This window comes from Dama dama, chromosome 25 (assembly GCF_033118175.1).
Source record: "Dama dama isolate Ldn47 chromosome 25, ASM3311817v1, whole genome shotgun sequence".
Taxonomy (NCBI): Eukaryota; Metazoa; Chordata; class Mammalia; order Artiodactyla; family Cervidae; genus Dama; species Dama dama.
In genome coordinates this window covers 63,931,306-63,952,179 of record NC_083705.1, presented here as the reverse complement: position 1 = coordinate 63,952,179, position 20,874 = coordinate 63,931,306, and the positions used below count along the sequence as shown (strand labels likewise).

General features: G+C 45.7%; 1 protein-coding gene across 1 annotated transcript in view; it reads right to left on the bottom strand.

Moving 5' to 3' along the window:
• Positions 1–18,761, bottom strand: part of ANKH (ANKH inorganic pyrophosphate transport regulator) — a 161,221-nt gene extending 142,460 nt beyond the window's left edge. The window contains exon 1 of the mRNA XM_061129322.1: positions 18,336–18,761. Within this exon, the coding sequence (XP_060985305.1) occupies positions 18,336–18,431 (96 nt within the window). The 5' untranslated portion in view covers positions 18,432–18,761. The remainder of the gene's footprint in view (positions 1–18,335) is intronic.
• Positions 18,762–20,874: the final 2,113 nt, after the last annotated feature.

Sequence of the window (20,874 nt, the reverse complement as noted above, 5' to 3'; positions counted from 1 at the left end):
TGAGTCCCTTCACTGTTCGCCTGGAACTATCATAACATTGTTAACTGGCTACACCCCCATACAAAATGTTTTGGTGTTAAAAAAAAGAGAGAGCTGATCATGTGATTTTTATCCTTCCTTTTGTTGCTGTCGTGCACCACACTGGTTGATATGCAAGTGTTAAATCACCCTTATAATCCTGGAATAAATCCAACTGGATCATGAAAGAAAAAAAACAACAACAAAGAGAAAAAACGAGTCCCCCTCAATCTGAGTTCCCTTGCCGAGTTGATGATTAATCTCTCTATCCAAAACTTTATTCCCCTCCTTGTCCCCTCCGACCTTAATCCTAGGTAACTGAACACTCAGCGACCATAATCAGAAGACTAAAATTGCTGCTGTTAATGCCGTTACCGTACTATAATCACTATTGTAGATATAATCATTAACACACGGACTCAGGTGGCTTCTCCAGAGCAAGATAAGCTAACAGACCCCCAAGCCATGGAACACCTGGCCAGAGAAGGCAAGGGGGCGGGGAACACCCTGAACGCCTATGGCTACAATCAAGCGATGGCAGGAGATGTCGCGAGATGATGATTAACCCCAGCTTCTCGGTTCTTCCCCTTTAAAAACAGCCACTGAAAAAATAAATAAATAAAAAAAATAAATAAAAATAAATAAATAATTTTTTTTTTTTTTTTAAAGAAAAAAAAAAAAAAAAAACAGCCCCAGCCGAAAGACCAAGTGGCTGCGGAGCTGAGGCTGTCTCCCGCTCCCTTGCCTGACGCCCTGCAACAAACCCTAACTTTGCTGCAAGCGCCTGCTCTCAGAGTTTGGCTTTCTGTGCTGCAGGCACACCAGTCCCTGCTCATTTACAGCATCCTGAGAAAAGACTGACCATTTCTGCTGAACTTAAAAAAAAAAAAACAACCTGGGTTAAACATTTGTTTTACACCCCCCTTGTAATTTAAGGTATTTATAACAACCTTGGCTGACTCTTAGAAAAAGAAACAAACAAATGTATTTGGACATATATATATATATACACACACACACACAGGGCTTCCCTCATGGCTTAGACAGTAAAGAATCTGTCTGCAATGCAGGAGACCTGGGTTCGATTCCTGGGTGGGGAAGATCCGCTGGAGAAGGGAATGGCAACCCACTCCAGTATTCTTGCCTGGAGAATCCCATGGACAGAGGACCCTGGTAGGTTCCCAGTCCATGGAGTTGCAAGAGTTGGACACAACTAAATCACCACCACCACACACACACACATACACACACACACATATTAGAGGTATTCCTTTTACAATATGGATATGGTCCAATTACAGAAAATATTTTCACTTCCCCCAAGTCTCATCTCAGTTCTCAGCCTCCCAGTAGCTTATTGGTGTCTTACTATTAAATGCTTCATTTTGACTATTTTTCAAGAAGATATCAATTGCAATGAAGGCACAGGTAAGCCTACATCAATAAATATCAGTAGTTGTTTTAAAATGTTATTCTCACTAGAAAACTTAGTGATAACACACTTAAAATCAGAATTTAAATGCCACTTACAGACTAACTGCAGAAAAGGAACATGATATAGAAGTGGCAAGGCCCGTGAAAATCAGCTAGGCACCTAAGACATGTTCAGTCTCTTGGTTGTGTCCCACTCTTTTACAATCACATGGACTAGAGCCCGACGGGCTCCTTTGTCCATTGGATTATCCTGGTAAGAATACTGGAGTGGTTAGGTCACAGTAAATTAGAGAGCAGGGAGGATGAATTCTGAAGTCCAGGGAGCTACTGACTGTGACCAGCAGAGCAATTATTTCTCTAGCCATAAAGAAATCAGAGTTATTTTCCACATGAAAACATTTAAAATTGCCTTCCCTGTCCCACTAGCAGGGGAGGCTCAGCTCTGCAGACTTTAGATGCCTCCAGGTTACAGGCAGTGGTTTCCCATGGAAGTGGATGAAGGCACGTGACCTTCCTCTTATCCCCATCCCCACCCCACCCCCACCCCAGCTGCCCTGGGTCCCCAACACCAGCAGGAAGCAGGGGTCCCACAGCGGTCTACAGGGGCGTCCAGCCTCATACTCTCCGTTTCTCGCACAGTTCATCCAGGGGAATCTGCCCAGTCCCTCCTGTTAATTCCACTCCAGGAAATCTGTTTCACATCTCTCTTCCAAGTCTTGTCAAGTCATCCTCCAAGGACTGTCGGACACCCCCGTTTATGAGTTCTCAAATGACCACGATTACAGCTAATGAGGCACGCGGATGGAAAAGACATTCTACTTTTAAATTCACCAAGTCTCGAAGGCCTGGGGACCCATCTCTTCCCCTCCCAACTGCCAGCACCTTCCCTACGGTTTACGAAGCCAACTGTTTGTAAAGTTAATTAAGATAAATAATATTTTTCAGCATCACTGCTTTCCCCAATGACTACTATTCTAACAGCATGATTTTCTACTACTTTTTGGTGCAAATAGATAATATTTTAATAACGTTAGGGGTTATGTAACTTTGGTCGACTGGCCTGGAAATCTTCCCACAATTTATCATATTATTTTTAGAGTAAAATGTATTCTCAATAAGGTTTATGAATTACAACCAGGCTGTAAGCTGCAGACAATACCAAATACAAACACACAAACGAATATAAAACCATAAAAAGAACCCCTCTAAGGTGGGTCCCCTCTCTGCCGTTTACCCAGTAAACATTTAATATACAGAGAGATGGAGCAAAATTATGGAGCCTCATCAAATTTAATTCCAGATGGCACCTCTCTGCTGTCACCAGGCACCGAGTCTAACTGTAATAGTATCCTTAGCACAGCACGATGATGAAGCAGATAAACATGCTTCCCCCAAAGTCCTAGATGTATTCCAATGCCAAATATTCAGAAGTGTTTTTGAATTTTCCAATCATTGTTTCCTTTAAGGCAAATGGCTGAGAAATGACTGTATTACAATAAAGCATTTTTACGTTGTGAAAGAAAAAAATGAATACTCATAGTATGTGCATTTAGGTAAAAATGCAAAAAGCTCCCATTTAGGGATAACATGATGGAGTTGCCCCTTTGAGAGGAAGGGCAGGAGAGAGAGAGACAAACAGCAGCAATGTGATCCGGATACTATTTATCGCCGTTTCCACCGTTATGCATAACTTGTCTTCTCTCTCAGGCAAGCAAGTCTGAAACATGTCACTAAATCCAGTCATCAATGAATTAACACGACTGAGATGGAACTCATTCTCTTTATTCCAAACCAGCTCTTTTAAAGTTGAGTAACATCACCATCGGCGTCACCTTCTCCTAGCCCACCCGATCGGCGGTCAAGGCCGTTTGACTCTAGACATCATGTCTCTTGTAGCCCTCCCTCCCTGCCCCGGCCCTGCTCCAGGTCATCCGCCTCTGTCTGTCTGGTGCTGGCCACCAGAGCATCTCGATTGGTTTCCCCGTCTCTGTTCTCACCTCCGTCTCATTCATTAGCCACACTGGAACCAAAGCCACCTTTCAAACAGGCAAATCCAAGCAAACCACACCCCCACTGAGAACTCTTCAAAATTCCCCACTGCCCTAACCATCAAGGCAGAACTTCTTACCCTGACTGAGTGGGTCCTCCCCCGTCTGGGTTCCGCTCACCTTGCCACCCGCCCTCCTGCCTGCTCCTGGCTTGTCCCGTGTCCCAGTCATATCAAGCATCTGCCATTTTTCACCTGGAATTCTCTTGCTTTCCAGAAGCAAGATCTCTAGATCTCTGGTCTCAGCTTGACCTGACACTTACGGTCCTGGGGTAGACACCCTATTCTTCTTCTATCTCAGACTTGATCACATCCTTTGATAGGGGCCTGCCTGTCTGCTTGCCTTTCTGGGTTAATCACTGCACCTGGAAGGGCTGAGTCAGTCTTTTTCCTATTTCATCTTTAGTGACTAGCACCGGACCTGCCACATCGCAGGTGTTCAAGTAACACCTGTTGAAGGAACACATTCATGAAGACACCCTTGCCCACTGTGTCCCATATTATCCATTAACAGTGAAATGATGCTCCATTTAATAGTGAAAACACTCCAAAATTATGTACTAAGCACCTAAGAAAGAGGGTGAAAACTTTCAACTCCTTAAGCAGCCCCCATACTTGGTTTCAAACATCTTGGTGTGTTACTGCCAGAAAGTGAAAGTTGCTCAGTCGTGTTTGACTCTTTGATTCTCCAGGCCAGAATACTGGAGTGGGTAGTCCTTTCCTTCTCCAGGGGAGCTTCCTGACCCAGGAATCAAACCAGGGTCTCCTGCATTGCAGGTGGATTCTTTACCATCTGAGCCACCAGGGAAGCCTTTTGAAAAAGGCTTGGTCCTGTTTGTATGTCTAGATTAGAGAAGCAGTCAGTGCTCCCTGTAACCACCCTCCCCCAAATCTGTGCCAAACAGCCACCTATGATTAAGAGCAAATGGAAATTTAACCTATCATTTCAAAAAGCACATTACCTAAGTCTTAGTAACTCAACTAAAACAAACAAACAAAAAAGTATTACTGAGTAGATGCAGCCATAAACATCTTTCCCCCAAAGTGGGGGAACCCAGCAGAAATATTGCTGACACACATGTTGTAAAAGCCAAGTATTTCCAGCATGTGTCCTCTAGCATACTTCTGCTTGCCCCTAACTGGCCCTAGTTTAACAAGTCCCCTTAAGGCAAGGCACAGATTCAATACAAGGGAAGAAAGGTCAGCTCTAGTCAAGGATGGGTGAAAATAAACAGGCGTAGCAGCAGCCTGCCTGGCATAAAGCCCTAGCATATTGCTTTACATATTTTTCAAAGCTCTTCATATTTTTCAAAGCTCTTCTGTGTCCAGTGTCTGGGTGGTCTACATTTTCAAAAGAAGGGATAGAAACCCTCTACACCCATTTAACAACTGGGAAAACTGAAGGCCCCAGAAGTCAAGGCCTTTGCTCAAGGTCACAGAGCTGGGGCAGGCGGGGGTGGTGCACAGACGGAGGAGGTCATGTGCAGGGGGCCTGGCAGAAGTGGAAGTTCTTTCCCTCAGCCATGCTGAGGTGAGCTTGCAGCGCTTCTAGAAACTACAGAGGAGAAACCACAGGAATCCAGTGCATCTCTCAATCAGCCTGAACCATCTCCCTTGGTCCACGCGGCCCCTTTTCTCCAAAGTGGGCTCTAAATAGCAAGGTGACTGGGTTAAAGGAAGAAGTCACAGCCAAGGAGAGTAGAAAAGAGAGGAGGACCTTTTATCTTCCCTTTCCCCTAAATATCACTAGCTTCGCCCTTCCTTAGAACACAGGCAACTCCAAACATTCTCGTCTGAGACTCCAGGCATGAGCCACCGGTCAGAGGAGCCTGGCGGCTCTGCAGAGGCTCAATGACCTGGCACAGCTATTCAATCTTTTCGTCTTTAAAGTGGGGGTGGGGACACCCCCACAGTACACGCCAGGTGTCTCAGGCAGGACCTGACACCTTGGAAGATGGGTTACTTTTCCTTCCCTCTCCCATGAATTCACACAATAAGTTTGGGAAGCACACTTCCTTGAGCATCACTGGATTCATTAAAAAAAAAAAAGAAAAAAAAAAGCCCTTTTCTCTGCCTTGAAACCTGCAGGGACAGGTATCTTCCCAGACAGAGAAGAGTCAAACCAACTCACTCCCTCTTCCTTCCCGGGCTCATGTCCAGCCCCAAGCGGGCGCGTAGTTGGACTTTCCTGGTGGCTCAGATAGTAAAGAATCTGCCTGACATGTGGGAGACCCAGGTTCGATCCCAGGGTTGGGAAGAATCTGTAGAGAAAGAAATGGCAACCCGCTCCAGTCTTCCTGCCTGGAGAATTCCATGGAGAGACGAGCCTGGTGGGCTACAGTCCCTGGGGTGGCAAAGAGTTGGACACGACTAAGCAACTACCTCTTTCACTTTGGGCAGTGAATGTATTGATACGTGCTCCCTGGAAAGAATGTATGGCCTGCAAGAATTTAAAAGTATTACATGATGAAACACTGCATTGATCTCTTGGCATTTAAAACATGCTTTTCATACAAGAAGTCACTTGAAGGAGTTCAGTACCACGTGGCTTTGAGAGAACTAGAACACCGATTCTAGTATTGAGGTGGGAGTGCCCACTCAGGCTGGGTCCGCATCCAATGGGCGACTGCCGGAGAAACTGGGTCAACTGGGACAGCCGTGTGGGGTCACACACAGGGGAAGCCTTGAAAAGGGGCACCAGCCCACAGGCATTTCTAGTGTTAATCCAAAGAGATAATCAGAAACACAGATTCCTGAGCAAACACGTTTCAGAGCACTGTTCGTAACAGAATGGAACAGAAATCCAGCTGCAGAGGGTCAGTTAATTTGGGAATGGCGTATCCTTGTGAAAGAATGTCATTTGAGATGAATACTGAAAAATCAAGGGAAACTTGCCTCTGAGGTAAAATGGAAAAAGGCTGCAATTTTGTTTTAGAATATACATTTAGAATATACGTTTAGAAAAGAAATGAGAAGGGCAAGCACTAAAATAATAAACAGCACTAGTTCTAGGTGCTGGGGGGAGATGCGTCTAGAGACTATGTTATGTATTTTTATTTTCTTCTCTATGAAGAAAAGTGAAAGTGTTAGTTGCTCAGTCATGTCTGACTCTTTGCGACCCCATGGACTGCCGGGCTCCTCTGTCCATGGGATTTTCCAGGCAAGAACACTGGAGTGGGTTGCCATTCCCTTCTCCAGGGGATCTTCCTCACCCAGGGATTGAACCCGGGTCTCCTGCACTGTAGGCAGATTCTTTACCTTCTGAGCTATCAGAGAAGCCCTTTCTTTTCTATACTTTTATTTTCCTTCTTTATACAATGACTATAACTAGAATAAAATTAATAAACTTTTTTTTTTTTTTAAAGAGAGGCCCTCTTCAAAAGCCACTGGCTTTCCGAGCAGCTTATGCAGTTCATGAAAATTTTAAAATTTTGATAAAATATACCTAACATAAAATTTATTATGTTCACCATTTAAAGTAGCATTCCCCAACTTCTCTGGCACCAGGGCCTGGTTTTGTGGAAGACAATTTTTTCCACAGACGGGGTGGGGAGGGGGGATGGTTTGGGAATGATTCAAGTGCATTATATTTATTGTCACTTTATTTCTATTATTCTTACATCAGCTCCACCTCAGATCATCAGGCATTAAGATCTCGAAGGCTGAGGATCCCTGATTTAGAAGTGTACAGTTCAGTGGAATTAGGTACATTCACAGTATTGTGTAACCATCGCCACCATCCATCTTCAGCTTTGTCTCCAAACTGAAACTCTGTACCATTACACAATAGCTTGAATTCCTCCCTCCCTTAAGCCCTAGTAACTGCTATTCCACCCCCTGCCTCTATGATGTAAAACTGTCTGAGGTACTGCATACAGGTGGAGGAATCCACATACACAAAAGCATGTCCTTTTGTGCCTGGCTTATTTCACAGAGCATCAAAGTTCACCCATGCTGTTGCATACATCGTGATTTCACTTCTGTTTTAGGACTGGAAAGAGTCCATCGTATGTGCGAACCACCTTTCATTTTATGATGCCAGCTTTCTAAGCAGACTTTAATTTTGAAGCATATCTGAAAATCAAAATGATCATGTAACTGACGGGTGTACACTCATTGAAGAATTAAAAGCACCAAATAGTACCAAATAAGGAGAAAAGTTATTTCACACGGAAAGTCAAATTGTCCACCTGCCTTACACCCACTAAAATCCACAAGATTGAGCCCTTTTTTGCAGCAGGAAAGAGTAACAGGGCTACAGTCTGTAATAACAACGAGAGGTCTCAAACTCAGTTATCTGGGACTGAAGGCATGCGTGTCGCTTTGTCCGAGCAATTAAAAAGGCTCCCACGGCACCTGGAACAGCAGCTGGCCCCTGGGAGAGGGGGCACCAGAAACCTTCTGGGCTGACGGAAACGCTCCCTGTCTTGACTGGTGTGTGTGCGTTTAGTTGCCTAGTTGTGTACAACTCTGTGTGACCCTTTAGACTGAAGCCCGACAGGCTCCCCTGTCCGTGGGATTTTTCAGGCAAGAATACTGGAGCAGGTTGCCATATTCTTTTCCGGGGGATCCTCCTGAGCCAGGGATCGAACTCACATCTCCTGGGTCTCCTGCATTGCAGGCGGACTCTTCACCCACTGAGCCATGAGGGTGTGGGTTATATACGGGTATACATTTGTCATCGCTCAAAACTCATAGACCTGTTCACGTAAGATCTGTACATTTCACTGCATATAAATGAAAAAAGGAAAGAAAAACAGCCTCCGCCCCTGAAAGAGGACATATGAAGCCTGAAAGCAATTAATCATGAATTTTAGAAAAACAAAAATGGTTCTGCATCTCAGCCACCAATCGCTTGGGGCCCTACAGTGGATCTTTGGAACTAAGTCCAGGCTCCTAAAACACTGGCTCATCCAGGGAAGCCTGGTAAACACTTGGGCCAAACTGCCAACAGCGCCAGGGAGCCTCCCTGGGTTTGGTAAGCAGCCCAAGAGGTGTGAGGTGCAGGTGGTGTTGACACGCAAAGATGTGAGGCTCAGTGTGGGAAGCCAGGAGGTCCACCCTGACCTCACGTGGGACTCCAGGTGATGCAACCCTACAAAGGAAACGGGAGGGGGTGGAACCATAACTGTCCCAAGAAAAAACAAGCTCCCTGGGAGAGCTCCAGGGAAACAACTGAATGTGAGTCTAAAGCAGAGCAGAGACCTCTGACTCCCTGTTTGGGATCAAGCAGGTGGCAAGGGGTCTTTGCAGTTGCTTCTGCATTGGACTTGGCTAGGATCCTGAGGAGGTAGCAGCTACCACTCTCTTATGAAGCATGGTTATTTGTTACCCTCCTCTGTGCTGTCTGTCATTATAAAATGTCAAGTTTAGGCCACACGTCGTGGGAGGCAGCTGTGTCCCAGCCACGGTGAATTTCCTGCCAAACCATTTAAAGCACTCAGATGACTTTCTTTCTCTTTTTTTGTAATCTGCTATTTTAGATTCTCCACATCACCATTCCCCTGTATTAAAATGCACAACCCGGTGGCCAGCAGATCTTGGGGTTGTTCACAGAGCAGCGGTCAACAGTATACATACTTCTTATCATCCTAAAGACACCTCTGAGAACACTAAACAGCCACACCTATGCCAATTGGCAAATGAAAAAAAAATGACTCAGAAACTTCCCTAGACTTAATGGTATATTTCTTAAAAAAAAAAAAAAATGACAAAAAACTGAGCAGGGATGCTGACAAGCTTATTGATGTGGGTTCATTATTATTTGGCTTCCCCTGGGCAGCTCAGTGGTAAAGAATCTACCTGCAATACAGAAACTGCAAAAGGTATGGGTTCAATCCCTGGGTCAGGAAGATCCCCTGGAGGAGGGAATGGCTACCCACTCCAGTATTCTTGCCTGGAGAAGCCCATGGACAGAGGAGCCTGGTGGGCTACATTCCATAGGGTTGCAAAGAGTTGGACACGATTGAAGCGACTTAGCCCACACGCATTATTCTTTAGTTAAGAAAATCAGGAGTGACCGGCTCTCACCATGTAAATGCTTATGCTGGACCACAATCCTGAAAGTTCCCCCACCCAAACCAACCCTTCCTGGGTGCCTCACAAGGTAAGTTACCTTTACTTCTCACATCCCGGGAAGATCACGGCCACAGAGACAACGCCTGTCCCTCTCATCTTGGCTCAGTTAGCTCCTTTAATCTGCTGGTACACATTCTGCCTTCCAGCCATTTAGTTCCAGTTGCACGCCCTGAGGAGTCTCAGCCTCAACTTTCTTGAAAGTTCTCAGCCAGAGTCCTACTTTTGCTGTTCACTTCCTCCCAGCCTGGAGTCAGAGGTCCCCAGGGCCAGCCGCAGTCCCCATCCAGGCGGGATGAAAACGGCTGCCGTCCACCCAGCCCCTCCTCCACCCCCAGCTTGGGGACAGAGATGCGGACTCACTTCGGTAAGAGGGCTGCACGTTCATACTGACAAACCCACCTACAGGAAGACAGCCTTGCAACAGTGCCGGGCGTCAGTCTCACGGAAAGCCTTGCTAATCTTGTGATGTGAAAACCCCATGAAAAATGTAAAAGCCGGCTAGACCCTGTGAGCTGTAACTGAGACCAAGAGATACTCCCCCAGTAGAAACGAAGCTGGTCCATCTGCCCTGGGGACCACGTGGCATTTCCTGGACCAGATGTACACGCTCATTACCTAGTGGAATCAATACCACCTTTGCCCTGACAAATAAGTAAGTTACTTCCCTTCCCAAGATGAACTTGGAAAACATTTTTGGCATGGAGAAGCAACTATATAGAACCAGAAAGCTGTGAGGCAGAAATCCTCAGCTGACTTGAGATAACTGCAGTCTTGGTCATTATAAGCGCATTTGCTCTCAGCATTGTGAATGGTACTTGGTTGCTGGCATTGCAGCTGAATGACCCCCAAACCATAGAAACAGCAAAAATAAAACAGAGGGACTTGCCAGAGGGTCCAGGGGTTAAACTCCGACCTTCCAGTGAAAGGGGCATAGGTTTGATCCCTGGTTAGGGAACTAAGGGGGTTTTCCAGGTGGTGCGAGTGGTAAAGAACCCACGTGCCAATGCAGAAGACACATGAGATGTGGGTTTGATTGATCCCCAGGTCAGGAAGATCCCTTGGAGCATGCAACCCACTCCACTATTTTTGCCTGGAAAATTCCATGGACAGAGGAGCCTGGCGGGCTACAGACCATGGGGTTGCAAAGAGTTGGACATGACTGACTGACACATGCATGCAGGAACTAAGATCCCAAATGCCACAAGGCATGGCCAAAAATATGTATTAAAAAACAAAACAAAAACCAGGAACAAAACCTGGGGTTTATACGGCTTGATGTGAAGTCCACCAATTTCCCTGTCCTGTGACTTCTGTTCTTCTCTCTATGGTGGTTTAGTCGCTAAGTCGTGTCCAACTCTTGTGACCCATGGACTGTAGCCTGCCAGGCTCCTCTGTCCACGGGATTCTCACCTCTATAGACAGGTGGTATCCACTTTGGGGACAGGAGGGTTTGGAGAGGAGGAGGCAGGGAGACAACGTTCAGAGAAGGAGGCAGGGGAGACAAGCCGTGAGAACTACCTCTTTACGGCTTACTATTTCATCGCCAAGACCACACACTCACTGTATGCTGCTTTGAGTGCTGAATACCTTGCTTCACCTTATCACAAACTGCAGTGTGCAATGAGGCATCATGCTCTGTGATGCTCTGACTGCAGAAGTGTTTCCGGTATGTTTTCTCAACTAGGACCTGATTTGGGAGCAGGGGCTGTGTCAAATGCTTCTCTTATTCAAATGTCACCTACCTGACACTGACTCTAGAATCTCTCTAGAAGAGAAACAAAATTAGGCCAGGACAGGAGGGCTAGTGTCACAAAGTATATATGCTTTTTTTCCCCCAAGGGAAGCCTCCAAAATTATATATTCTTCATTTTTTTCACGGACTTCTAATGGATTTGAGTTTCTAGGGTCCAGAGCAGATCCAAAGCAGAAAATGAAAAAGCAAGTATTCAACATGTATTTGCTATTTTCATTCATTATTATCTTATGAGTTTTATTTTATCTGGCCAAACAGATAAATTATTATTTACATTTTATTTATAAATAAAATAATATTATTTTATTTAAACTGGCCAAACTCTTTGTTAAGTATTTTGAATATCACCTGTCAGTGGACATCCTGTCAGCTGATTGCCTTGCACAACATTCACAAGCCACCAGAAAGACGTTCTTTGTGATTTGCATATAGCATTTATTTAATATGGCAGAAAAATGTGCAACATAGCTTTCCAGCAATAACAATCTCATGCTACAGAAAGAAAACCAGCGATCTGCATTTTAAGGGATAAGCTTCGATTATCATGAAAATGCACTCACAGAGAGATAGCTCATATCCAGAAAATGCAGCATTATGGCAACACCGCATCAACTAATAAAGTTACAGGTGCTAAAAAAATTACCGAGTTGATTTTTTAAAATGTAGACATGACTCAAGTCACTCTGGTATAAGTTTAACAAGTGTATTTATTCTGACTTACACAGGACATTAAAGGAATGACTTTCCACATATGACCTCTCACCTCTCATCCCAACATAACCTACCCCATTGCCCCAGATCAGACAAGGGAGAGAGAAGACACGGAAACCAATTACTGGCCACAAATATGAAACTGGGCTTGTCACATCAAAAAAGTGAAATGGTACCATAAATGGTATTATTTGGTATACTTTTAAAACTGCTTTTAAAGAATTTGATGTATTACTAGAAAAAGATTTAGATACTGTCTTGATGCATGAAGTATTAGATTACCTTCTGCAGGAAGACGTGTTCTGACAAAGTAGTAGTTAGGTTGCTCATCAAACCACCCCAATAAATAAATGAGTAAAGAAACGAACCACAAGATTATATCTTTGAGGTCCTAGAAATAATCTACTTACCTAAGTACAATGAAAGAGAGGTACTTTAAATGCCAATACATCAGTACCTCTAAAGAAAACTGGGAAAACACAGTGGAGAAGTAACTGTCAATTGAACTAAGGAGGGCCACAGTGTCCTTGACTTAAATACAGACTGCCAGTGACCTCATTTTCTATGTATGGATGAGAAACTGAAATAGGCATCAAATTATGCCAGGCATAAAGCCCAAGGCAATCAGAGAAAACACATTATCTACCTATTACACAAAGATGTCCACTAAGTTTACACTGGAAAAAGCAAACAAAAAAACCTCAGCATTTAAATAGGAGAATATACAGCAAGGGAAATTATGCATGTTCATACAATCACAAATTATGCTGCTATTTAAAACCACAGTTAAATACTTTAAGTGATATGGGGAAAATACCTGTGTGTTCTGTGAAACATATATACATATATATGTATATATATCTCCTTAATTATGTAAAAAAAAAAAGGCAGGAGATATCTAAAATATTAAAGGGGTTTTTCTTCACAGTAGCTTTAGAGGTAATTTACATTTCCCCCAATTTTTTTAAACGTGTAACCAAACTTTGGGGGCTTCCCAGGTGGCACAGTGGTGAAGAATCCACCTACCAATGCAGGAAATGCAAGAGATTGGGTCAATCCTCGGGTCGGGAAGATCACCTGGAGAAAGAAATGGCAACCCACTCCGGTATTCTTCCCTGGAAAATCCCATGGACAGAGGAGCCTGGTGGGCTAGAGTCCATGGGTTCGCAAAGAGTGGAACACAGCTGAGCCCACAAGCAAACCGAACATTAAATGGCATATGTTACTTTAATAATTCGAAAACAGAAATGTTGTTTTGATATTTAGTCCATGAGGACAGAACAGACTGAAGGCGGAAAAAAGTCTCTCACCTACAGTTACTTAGAAACTCATTCTGGGATCACCTTTTCTGTCAGTACTTTGGAAAGTGAAACATGCAATGGCCACTTTTGTTATTACTGAGGGCAAGCTCTCCCTGGGGACGTCTCTTTCATCACTTAACGACCTTAGATGAAATGGGTAGTACCATGTACAACATTCACTTAAAAAACATTCCCATACCTCCTGGAGACCTTTTTAAAATTGGGGTGGGCTGGAGTTCATTTCTCTACTAGTAGACAAGGGGAATATTTATTAAGCTACTTTTCTGGGGCTTCTCTCTCTCTCTCTTTTTTTCCATTTTGTGATGTTAGTAATTTGAAACCCTCTTATACCATGGAAACCTAACTAAAGGTTTCACAAGTAAGAAAGGGGGCTGGGTGAAACATTCCTGTCACACATCTTACTCTAGTAATTAACAATTCATATGCAAAACTCTTCGCTCACAGATAACTTGGGTCTTTCATGTATCATATTGGTCCCAACCAAATTGATTGATTCCCTCAGGGTTATCTGAAATAACCTGCAATAACAAGTAATCACTTGGGTGTCAAACTGCCTGGCACTGAGCAGAACACATTTCTTCCTCAGTGAGACCATCTTCATCTTTTTTCTCTTTCAAATCTCCACAGCAAAGCCGTCCTTAACATTTTAAGTGTCGTGGCATAGGTCTTTGGGACCTCATGAACTGTAGCCCTCCAGGCTCTTCTGTCCATGGGATTCTCCAGGCAAGAATACAGGAGGGGGTGGCCGTACTCTCCTCCAGGGGATCTTCCCCACCCAGGAATCAAACCCGTGTCTCATAGGTTTCCAGCATTAGCAGGAGGGTTCTTTACCAATAGTGCCACCTTTAAGTGTCAACAGATACCTTAAAAAATAAATTACTGATTTAGTCTACATAATTTGGTGAACTTGGCTTTTAAGGAATTCAAGGACTTTGTATCAAGTTTGATTTTCAACAGAAATCACAGCCCTCTGAATACAGTGACATCAAATGGACATTTGCAGACACTTCTGAAGAAATACATCGTTCAAAACTTATCTCTGCATCTTCCTTCTTTCCTGAGCAATCTGTATCGCTCGAATGATAAAGACTAAATGATTTCTGCACAATTTGGGGCAATATCAGTTGTTTCTTACCTTTTCCCCTCACTTTTAACCAAAGGCTATGCTGATCTCGTTAAAGTAAGATACAGAGTTGATTTAATTAATGATCTAGATACTTGAGCCCTTCTTATATGACCCTGTGGGTCACAATCTCCTTTTCTTGAAAGACCTTGTTATGACCATCCTACATCTGTTGAGTCTTTTAAAATTCAAAATACGACAGCTAAGATTACATCTAAACCAAGTCTGGGACTTAGAAAAGCCAGAACTTGCTTCTAAATTTCTAAGAAAACTCCTGGGGTGGCTCTCAGTGCATAAGCAGAGACCAGAATGGCTCAGGGCCAGGGAGATACGGTTTGAACCCTGACTCTGCCCCGCACTGCCTGTGTGCCTTAAGACGCCTGGGCCTCTGATTCCTTTCTCATATATAACATGTGCTGAGATGTTACAAATACAAATGAAGTGCTCGATGAATGGAAGTAATGAATCCTTTTGAGTCTTAATCTGTAAAAATATAGGTAAAATGATAATTTCACATATAGTACAATTTTCAGTGTTCGACACACCTAAAGGGTTCTACAAACATTATTTTAGTTTCTGCAATAAAGGATGTGTTATCTTTCTTTCTTTCTTTCTTCTTCTTCTTCCTTTTCGCACACTGCATGGCATGTGGGATCTTAGTTCCCTGACCGGGGGTCAAACCCTTGTCCCCTGCATTGGAATCTCAGAGTCTTAACCACTGGACCATCAGGGAAGTCCATTTTTTTCTATGATGCCTATGCTTAATATTAAGAAGCAGGTCATTCTATTCCATATAGCCTGTTTTGTTTCAGTGTAGAATTCAACACGTGCCCCGTCCTCCAAATTACTGCCACCATCAAAACCAAAAAGTGTGATGCGAGATTTTGTTAGAATAAATATTCCATAATATTCGGGTTTCTTCCTTGGTTGACCTTAACAGTACAGGAAAAGATATACAAAACAGATAACGTCCACGGAAAAGCATCAGGAGGCCCTGGATGGACTGTCACAGGCTTTGTCACAGCACCTTCCCCCCCAACACTAACAGCCCCGAGATGACTATAATAACTTCACACGGTCACATGGGCAGCTTATTCAAATTTCAGTGGAATCTTGCTTACAGCTGGATTTTCATTTTAAAAGTTCTGTCCACATTTTCTAAAGAAACCACAAATGGAGATGTTTATGAACAGAAAAACCTTCACCTAAGAAACATTTAAAATGATTTCAGTATCCTTTCGTTCTTGAGACTTAAAAGCTAATGAGATGCTTTATTTCTGAATTTTGGGTTTCTTCATCCTCTCGAAAGCTTGTGTACCAAGGGCTGTTTCGACCTCTGGACACCCATGTCACCTGCCTACTTGAGGAACAGTAAATTACTGAAATGTGAATCACTGTTCACCCAGAGCAAGGTGTAACACACCTGCCTGCTTGGAAAGAAGGTAGAAACCTACATGCGTCCATCCGTCTAGAGAACTAGATAAGCCTCCATGTAAGAGCTGCATACTTTCAGAAGTCTAAAGTAGACGCATATTTGCATATAATGGGATCATTTTTCCTCCTCTTTATTGTGCCTCAAAGCAGTTGGGCTAAAATGTTCTTTTGTTCAGGACCCACCTAAGACCCAGTCACTCTTTAGCTCACACTGTTAATCTTCCCCTTCAGTTTTACAATAAGAAAAAGTCAGTTTTGTTCTTTGCACACTGCCCTATTTTGTCAAATTATCATCTGATGCCAGAAGGCAAAGCAAGGTTTTGGAAACATATCAATTTCTTCCCTCCATCTCTCTACTCTCAACTCTGATAAACTGTCTCCACCACCAGGCAGCCTGTAACCTCATAAATACCCTGGCACTTAAGGGATAAGGGCTTCAAAAAAAAAAAAAACAAAAACACTTGTTGATAAAACTTGCTTCTGTAAAACAAGATGACTCTTTTAGCACTTTTCTTATGTCACCTACAACAGGAGTTTAGCGTCTCAAGGATGAGTTTCAATTAGACCCACTAGGATAGACTGATTGTATGGCTTCTTTCATGTCTAGCCTCCTTTTTATGACCTCAGGGAGGCGCCTTTCTTTACACTAAAGTAAAATTCTTAATTATATCACCTTGCATTAAATCAAGGCAAATGTGAGGCAACACTGTGGTATGTTTCAGGCCGTTTAATTATGGCAAAGAATACTCATTTCTCCCAGTTATCCCTATAACACACACACACACACACACACACACACACACACACACACACACACTACAGTTCAGGAAGAAGGGATCAGTTGAGCAACACACACACACACACACACACACACACACACTACAGTTCAGGAAGAAGGGATCAGTTGAGCAACCTCAGAGCCTTTAGGGCAGCTCCGAGAAGATAAGAAAATAGTAAAAGGTTAAGGTGAACACATAGAACTTAAGTCGTGTAAAATGTGCAATGTAATAAGTTCAGGCCTAAAAACCTTTCCAAAGATTAGAGGAAATGCCCAAAGTCACCAGTCAATTATGCAAGAAGGGGAGGAGAGGGGGGGGAAGGTGGAGCCTTTGGGGGACCCTGGGGAGGTGTTGGCAGAGCAAAGTGGCAACAGAAAAGACATAATATTTCATCAAAAGAACTAAGCTGGTTTCCCAGCTAGACAGAGGTCTCCAGAGGCTTTGCTACTTTGTCAACACTTGTCCGCAATAAAATTCCAAGTAAAAAAGTAGCTTTTAAGGTGGGCTAAGCATTCTGGTAGCTAAACAGTTGCATCAGTCAAAAGTTCTGAGCACAGAGAGACAAAGGAAGCAGATACTCACCAAAAGGAGGAGTCAAATGTATCCCCTTTTGAAAAACTATTTTAGTTTTTTTCTTTTTTAACTAAAGGTGCATCTAAATAGATGCTTTTTCTGTACAAACATCCTTTCAAGTCTGTTGACTTAAAGGAAAAGAAATACGGTAGGACAATGGCAGGTGCTGCTCAATCACTCCCTGGGGCCATTCGGACACCTGGCCATCAAGGCGACAGGCGCTGCCCCCTCCCCTCAACACTCTTTCCCAGCCTTAAAAATGCAACCGCATCCCGCAAGAGGCCTGCGAAAACGGTCCCCACCGGCGGAGTGGGAAGTGCCAAGCACCAAAGCCCCGCTGCTGGAGTCTGCAGCGCTCGATTTGCAATGACGCCACATGGAGAGAAATGGGGGAAAACAGGAAAAAGAAACAAGGATGAGAAGGCAACAAACAAAAATGTGCGCCCCTTCTTTGGTGATCCAAGACGGGAAAAAAAAAAGAAAGAAAGAAAGAAACCCAAAACTAGAGATGGTCAATGGTTAGCTTATCAGAACCCATTTGGGACAGCTCTAATCCATACACAAGCTTAAAAAAAAAAAAAGTAGTAGTACCTGGGAAATCAACTTGAACACATTCTAATGCAAAATTCCCCCCATCATCACCATCACCACAAACTCGGGATAAATAAAATCGCCGGCACTCAAGCTATTAGAAACATTTTACTCACAAACCAGAGGTTTACATAATCACAAATTACATAATACTCCTTCCGTGCACGAAAAACCTTTCTATAGGTGAAGCTCCAAGCCCTCCGGGCTTTTCATGTTTTCCAGCGAGAGCTGGAAAAGTCTGCTGAATAATTGGGGGGAGGAGGGAAGGGGAATGGAATGCCGGAAAGTCATCTCTGACAAGCTGTCAACCCCACCAAATGTTCTAGGATTTTAAAAAGAGCCTCGCGGAGCAGGTGACTCGCCTCTGTCCCCATCCACTAAATGCCCGGGCATCTGAGGCCAAGGCAGAGAGGGAGCAAGGAGCTGGGCGCGGGGTGCAGAGTGCGGGGGTGCCGGGGTGGCCGGGGCTTACCTGCTCCCCGAAGTCGATGGCTATGTTGGTGATACCCAGGGGCACCAGGAACCGGATCAGGGGCCAGTAGTGCGTGAGCGCCGGGAATTTCACCATAGTCCCCGCCGTGGGCTGACCCCACACACATCTGCCGCCGCGAGGGGACTGTGCCGGGAGGCGCGGGCCGGGCCGGGGCGCGGGAGGACGCGGAGGCCGGGTCCGGAGGGGCCTCGGGGCGGCGGCGGCGGCGGCGGCGGCTCCTCCTCGCGGCTGCGGCGCCCTCTCTCCAAGCGCGGCTGCTCTAGCAGGAGATCCTCAAGCTCAAGTCCATCCCTGCTGCCCTCCCACACAACAAAGATCTGCCGGGAAAAAAAAGAGGAGGGACAGCAGCGGCGGCGGCGGCGGCGGCGGCGGCGGCGGGAGGCTCTGCTGACAGCGGCTCCATTATAAGCGCTCTGGGCCCGGAAATAAATAACCGCGCGCACGAGGCGCTGCCGCCGCCGCCGCCGCCGCCGCCGCCGCCGCCGCGCGGAGGAAATCAGGGGCGGGCGCGGAGGCGCGGACACGGCCGGCGGCCCCGGGGGCGGGGGGCGGGCGGCGAACTGGGGATGGGGCCGGGCCGGGCCGGGCCGGGCCGGGCCGGGCCGGGCCGGGCGGGCGGCGCCCTCCTTCCCGGCGCCGCCGTCTGCGCGCCGCTCGGCCGCGGGGGGCGCTGCGCACGCACGGGCCGCGCGGTGCCCCGGACGCGCTGTGGGGGCGGCGGCGCGGGGCTGCGGGGAAAGCGGGCTGGAGGGGGCCCGGCGCTAGCGCGGCCTGCACTCGAGGGCGCCGCCGGGGGCACGCCTGAGGAGGAGAGCGCACCCAGCGATCGTGAGGCCCCGGGGCCGCCTCGGCTCCCTGGCCGGGCCCTGACTCCCGAGCCCCGCGGGGCCAGAGAGGGGGCTGGGGTCCCCGCGCTGTCCCTGGAAGAGCTGGGACGTGTGGGAGACGGGCGGCTGGAGCGCGGATGCTCGGGAAGGGATGGGGCGCGCAGGGGCCGGGAAGGAGCGGGTTTGGGAGGACCCCCCCCCCCCCAACCTCCCATAGCGGAGGCCGCTCCAGCCCATCCCCGGGTGGCCGCCTAGAGCGGGGCAGGGACCTGCTTGGGGCCCACCTGGACAGCTGGGGGCCCGGGAGAGATGGAGGCTTCGCTCTGGGCGGGCGGGAGACACCCAGAAAATAAGCATCTCTCTCTCAGGCTGTCCAGGGGCGACGGGGACCCGCATCTCGGGGCGGGGACGGGAAAGGGGGTGGAATGCCCGCAGGGATGCGGGCCTCGTGCCCAAAGGCGCCCAGACTGGGCGCGCTGGCGTTTGGGGGGCCCAGACCGGTCCCCAGCCGACTTTGCCAACTGTGAGCTAAGGTTCCTCTGCAGACGTCACGATTGTAAACAACAAAGCAAAACTCGAAAAGTCTGTCTCTTTTTAGTATAGAAGGAGAAGGAAAGAAAAATCTGTTTTATGACACTTGCCCCAGTGATTTTAGGGTAAATAAGAGCTGTGCTGAATGTTTTACCTAAAAATTCAGAACTGTGAGCCAGGCAGCAAAAGCCAACATCCAGCATGGATATCTGCACTGGTGCGCTGTGACCCGAGGGCCCAGGCCCGCAACGTGAGGCATCTCATGAAGGGAGAGGGTGCGTGGAAATCACTGTACCTTAAAGGAGGATACAGAAGGCCTTATGTGCACGTCTACATTCATAGGCGTGTAACCTGTGTGCTCGCAAACGCTCTACACTTGGAGCTGTGCCCTGTTAAATGCTCTGCCTCCGGAAATTCATAATTTTTGAATGAGGGGTTGGTATGTCTGCATGTATTTTAGCCTGTCTTTCTCATATTATTTTGCACTCCCTCCCCCATCTCTTAAAGTTTACTTAGCATAGTAAATAAATTAATTATTAGAAGTAATAAAGTAATTGTACACCCAGGCACAAGCCTGTTACCTCCCATTTAGGGTTGTTAAGCTTTCGTTGGTAGTAAGCTTGCGACCTCCACCTCCTGGGTTCAGGTATTTCACAATTATTTGAAAGTACTAGATGTTTTCCTTACTTCCATGAAATATTTCCATTTTCTTTTTTTTTTTTTTAATTTTAAAAGACCTTTTAAAATTCCAGACAGAACAAGGTCTTGAGAAATAGGAAGCTCATTTACCTTGCAGCTCTGATGTAACATCATATTACATGCCCTATAATTAAAATTAAAATTCTGGTAATTATTTGTTGTGTTATATGTGTCAAATAGTATTATTTAAGAGATTTCCCAGCAAAACAGGAAGTTCTTGTGTATAGGACTCTCTTCAATAGGAAGTTCCTCAAAGGTATGTTTTACTATCCTTGGCTCTTGTTTTAAGTGGACCAAGAGAGCCTATTACTTAAAGGATATTCAGGGAAGGAGTTTTTTCCTAAAGCAAATATTACCTCGTGGTTTATCCATTCTGTCGACTAGCAATTTTACTTAAAGCAGTCTAATTACACCGACCTTTGTCTAGCATGCGGGGTTGATAAGGTTCTCGATCGATCCTC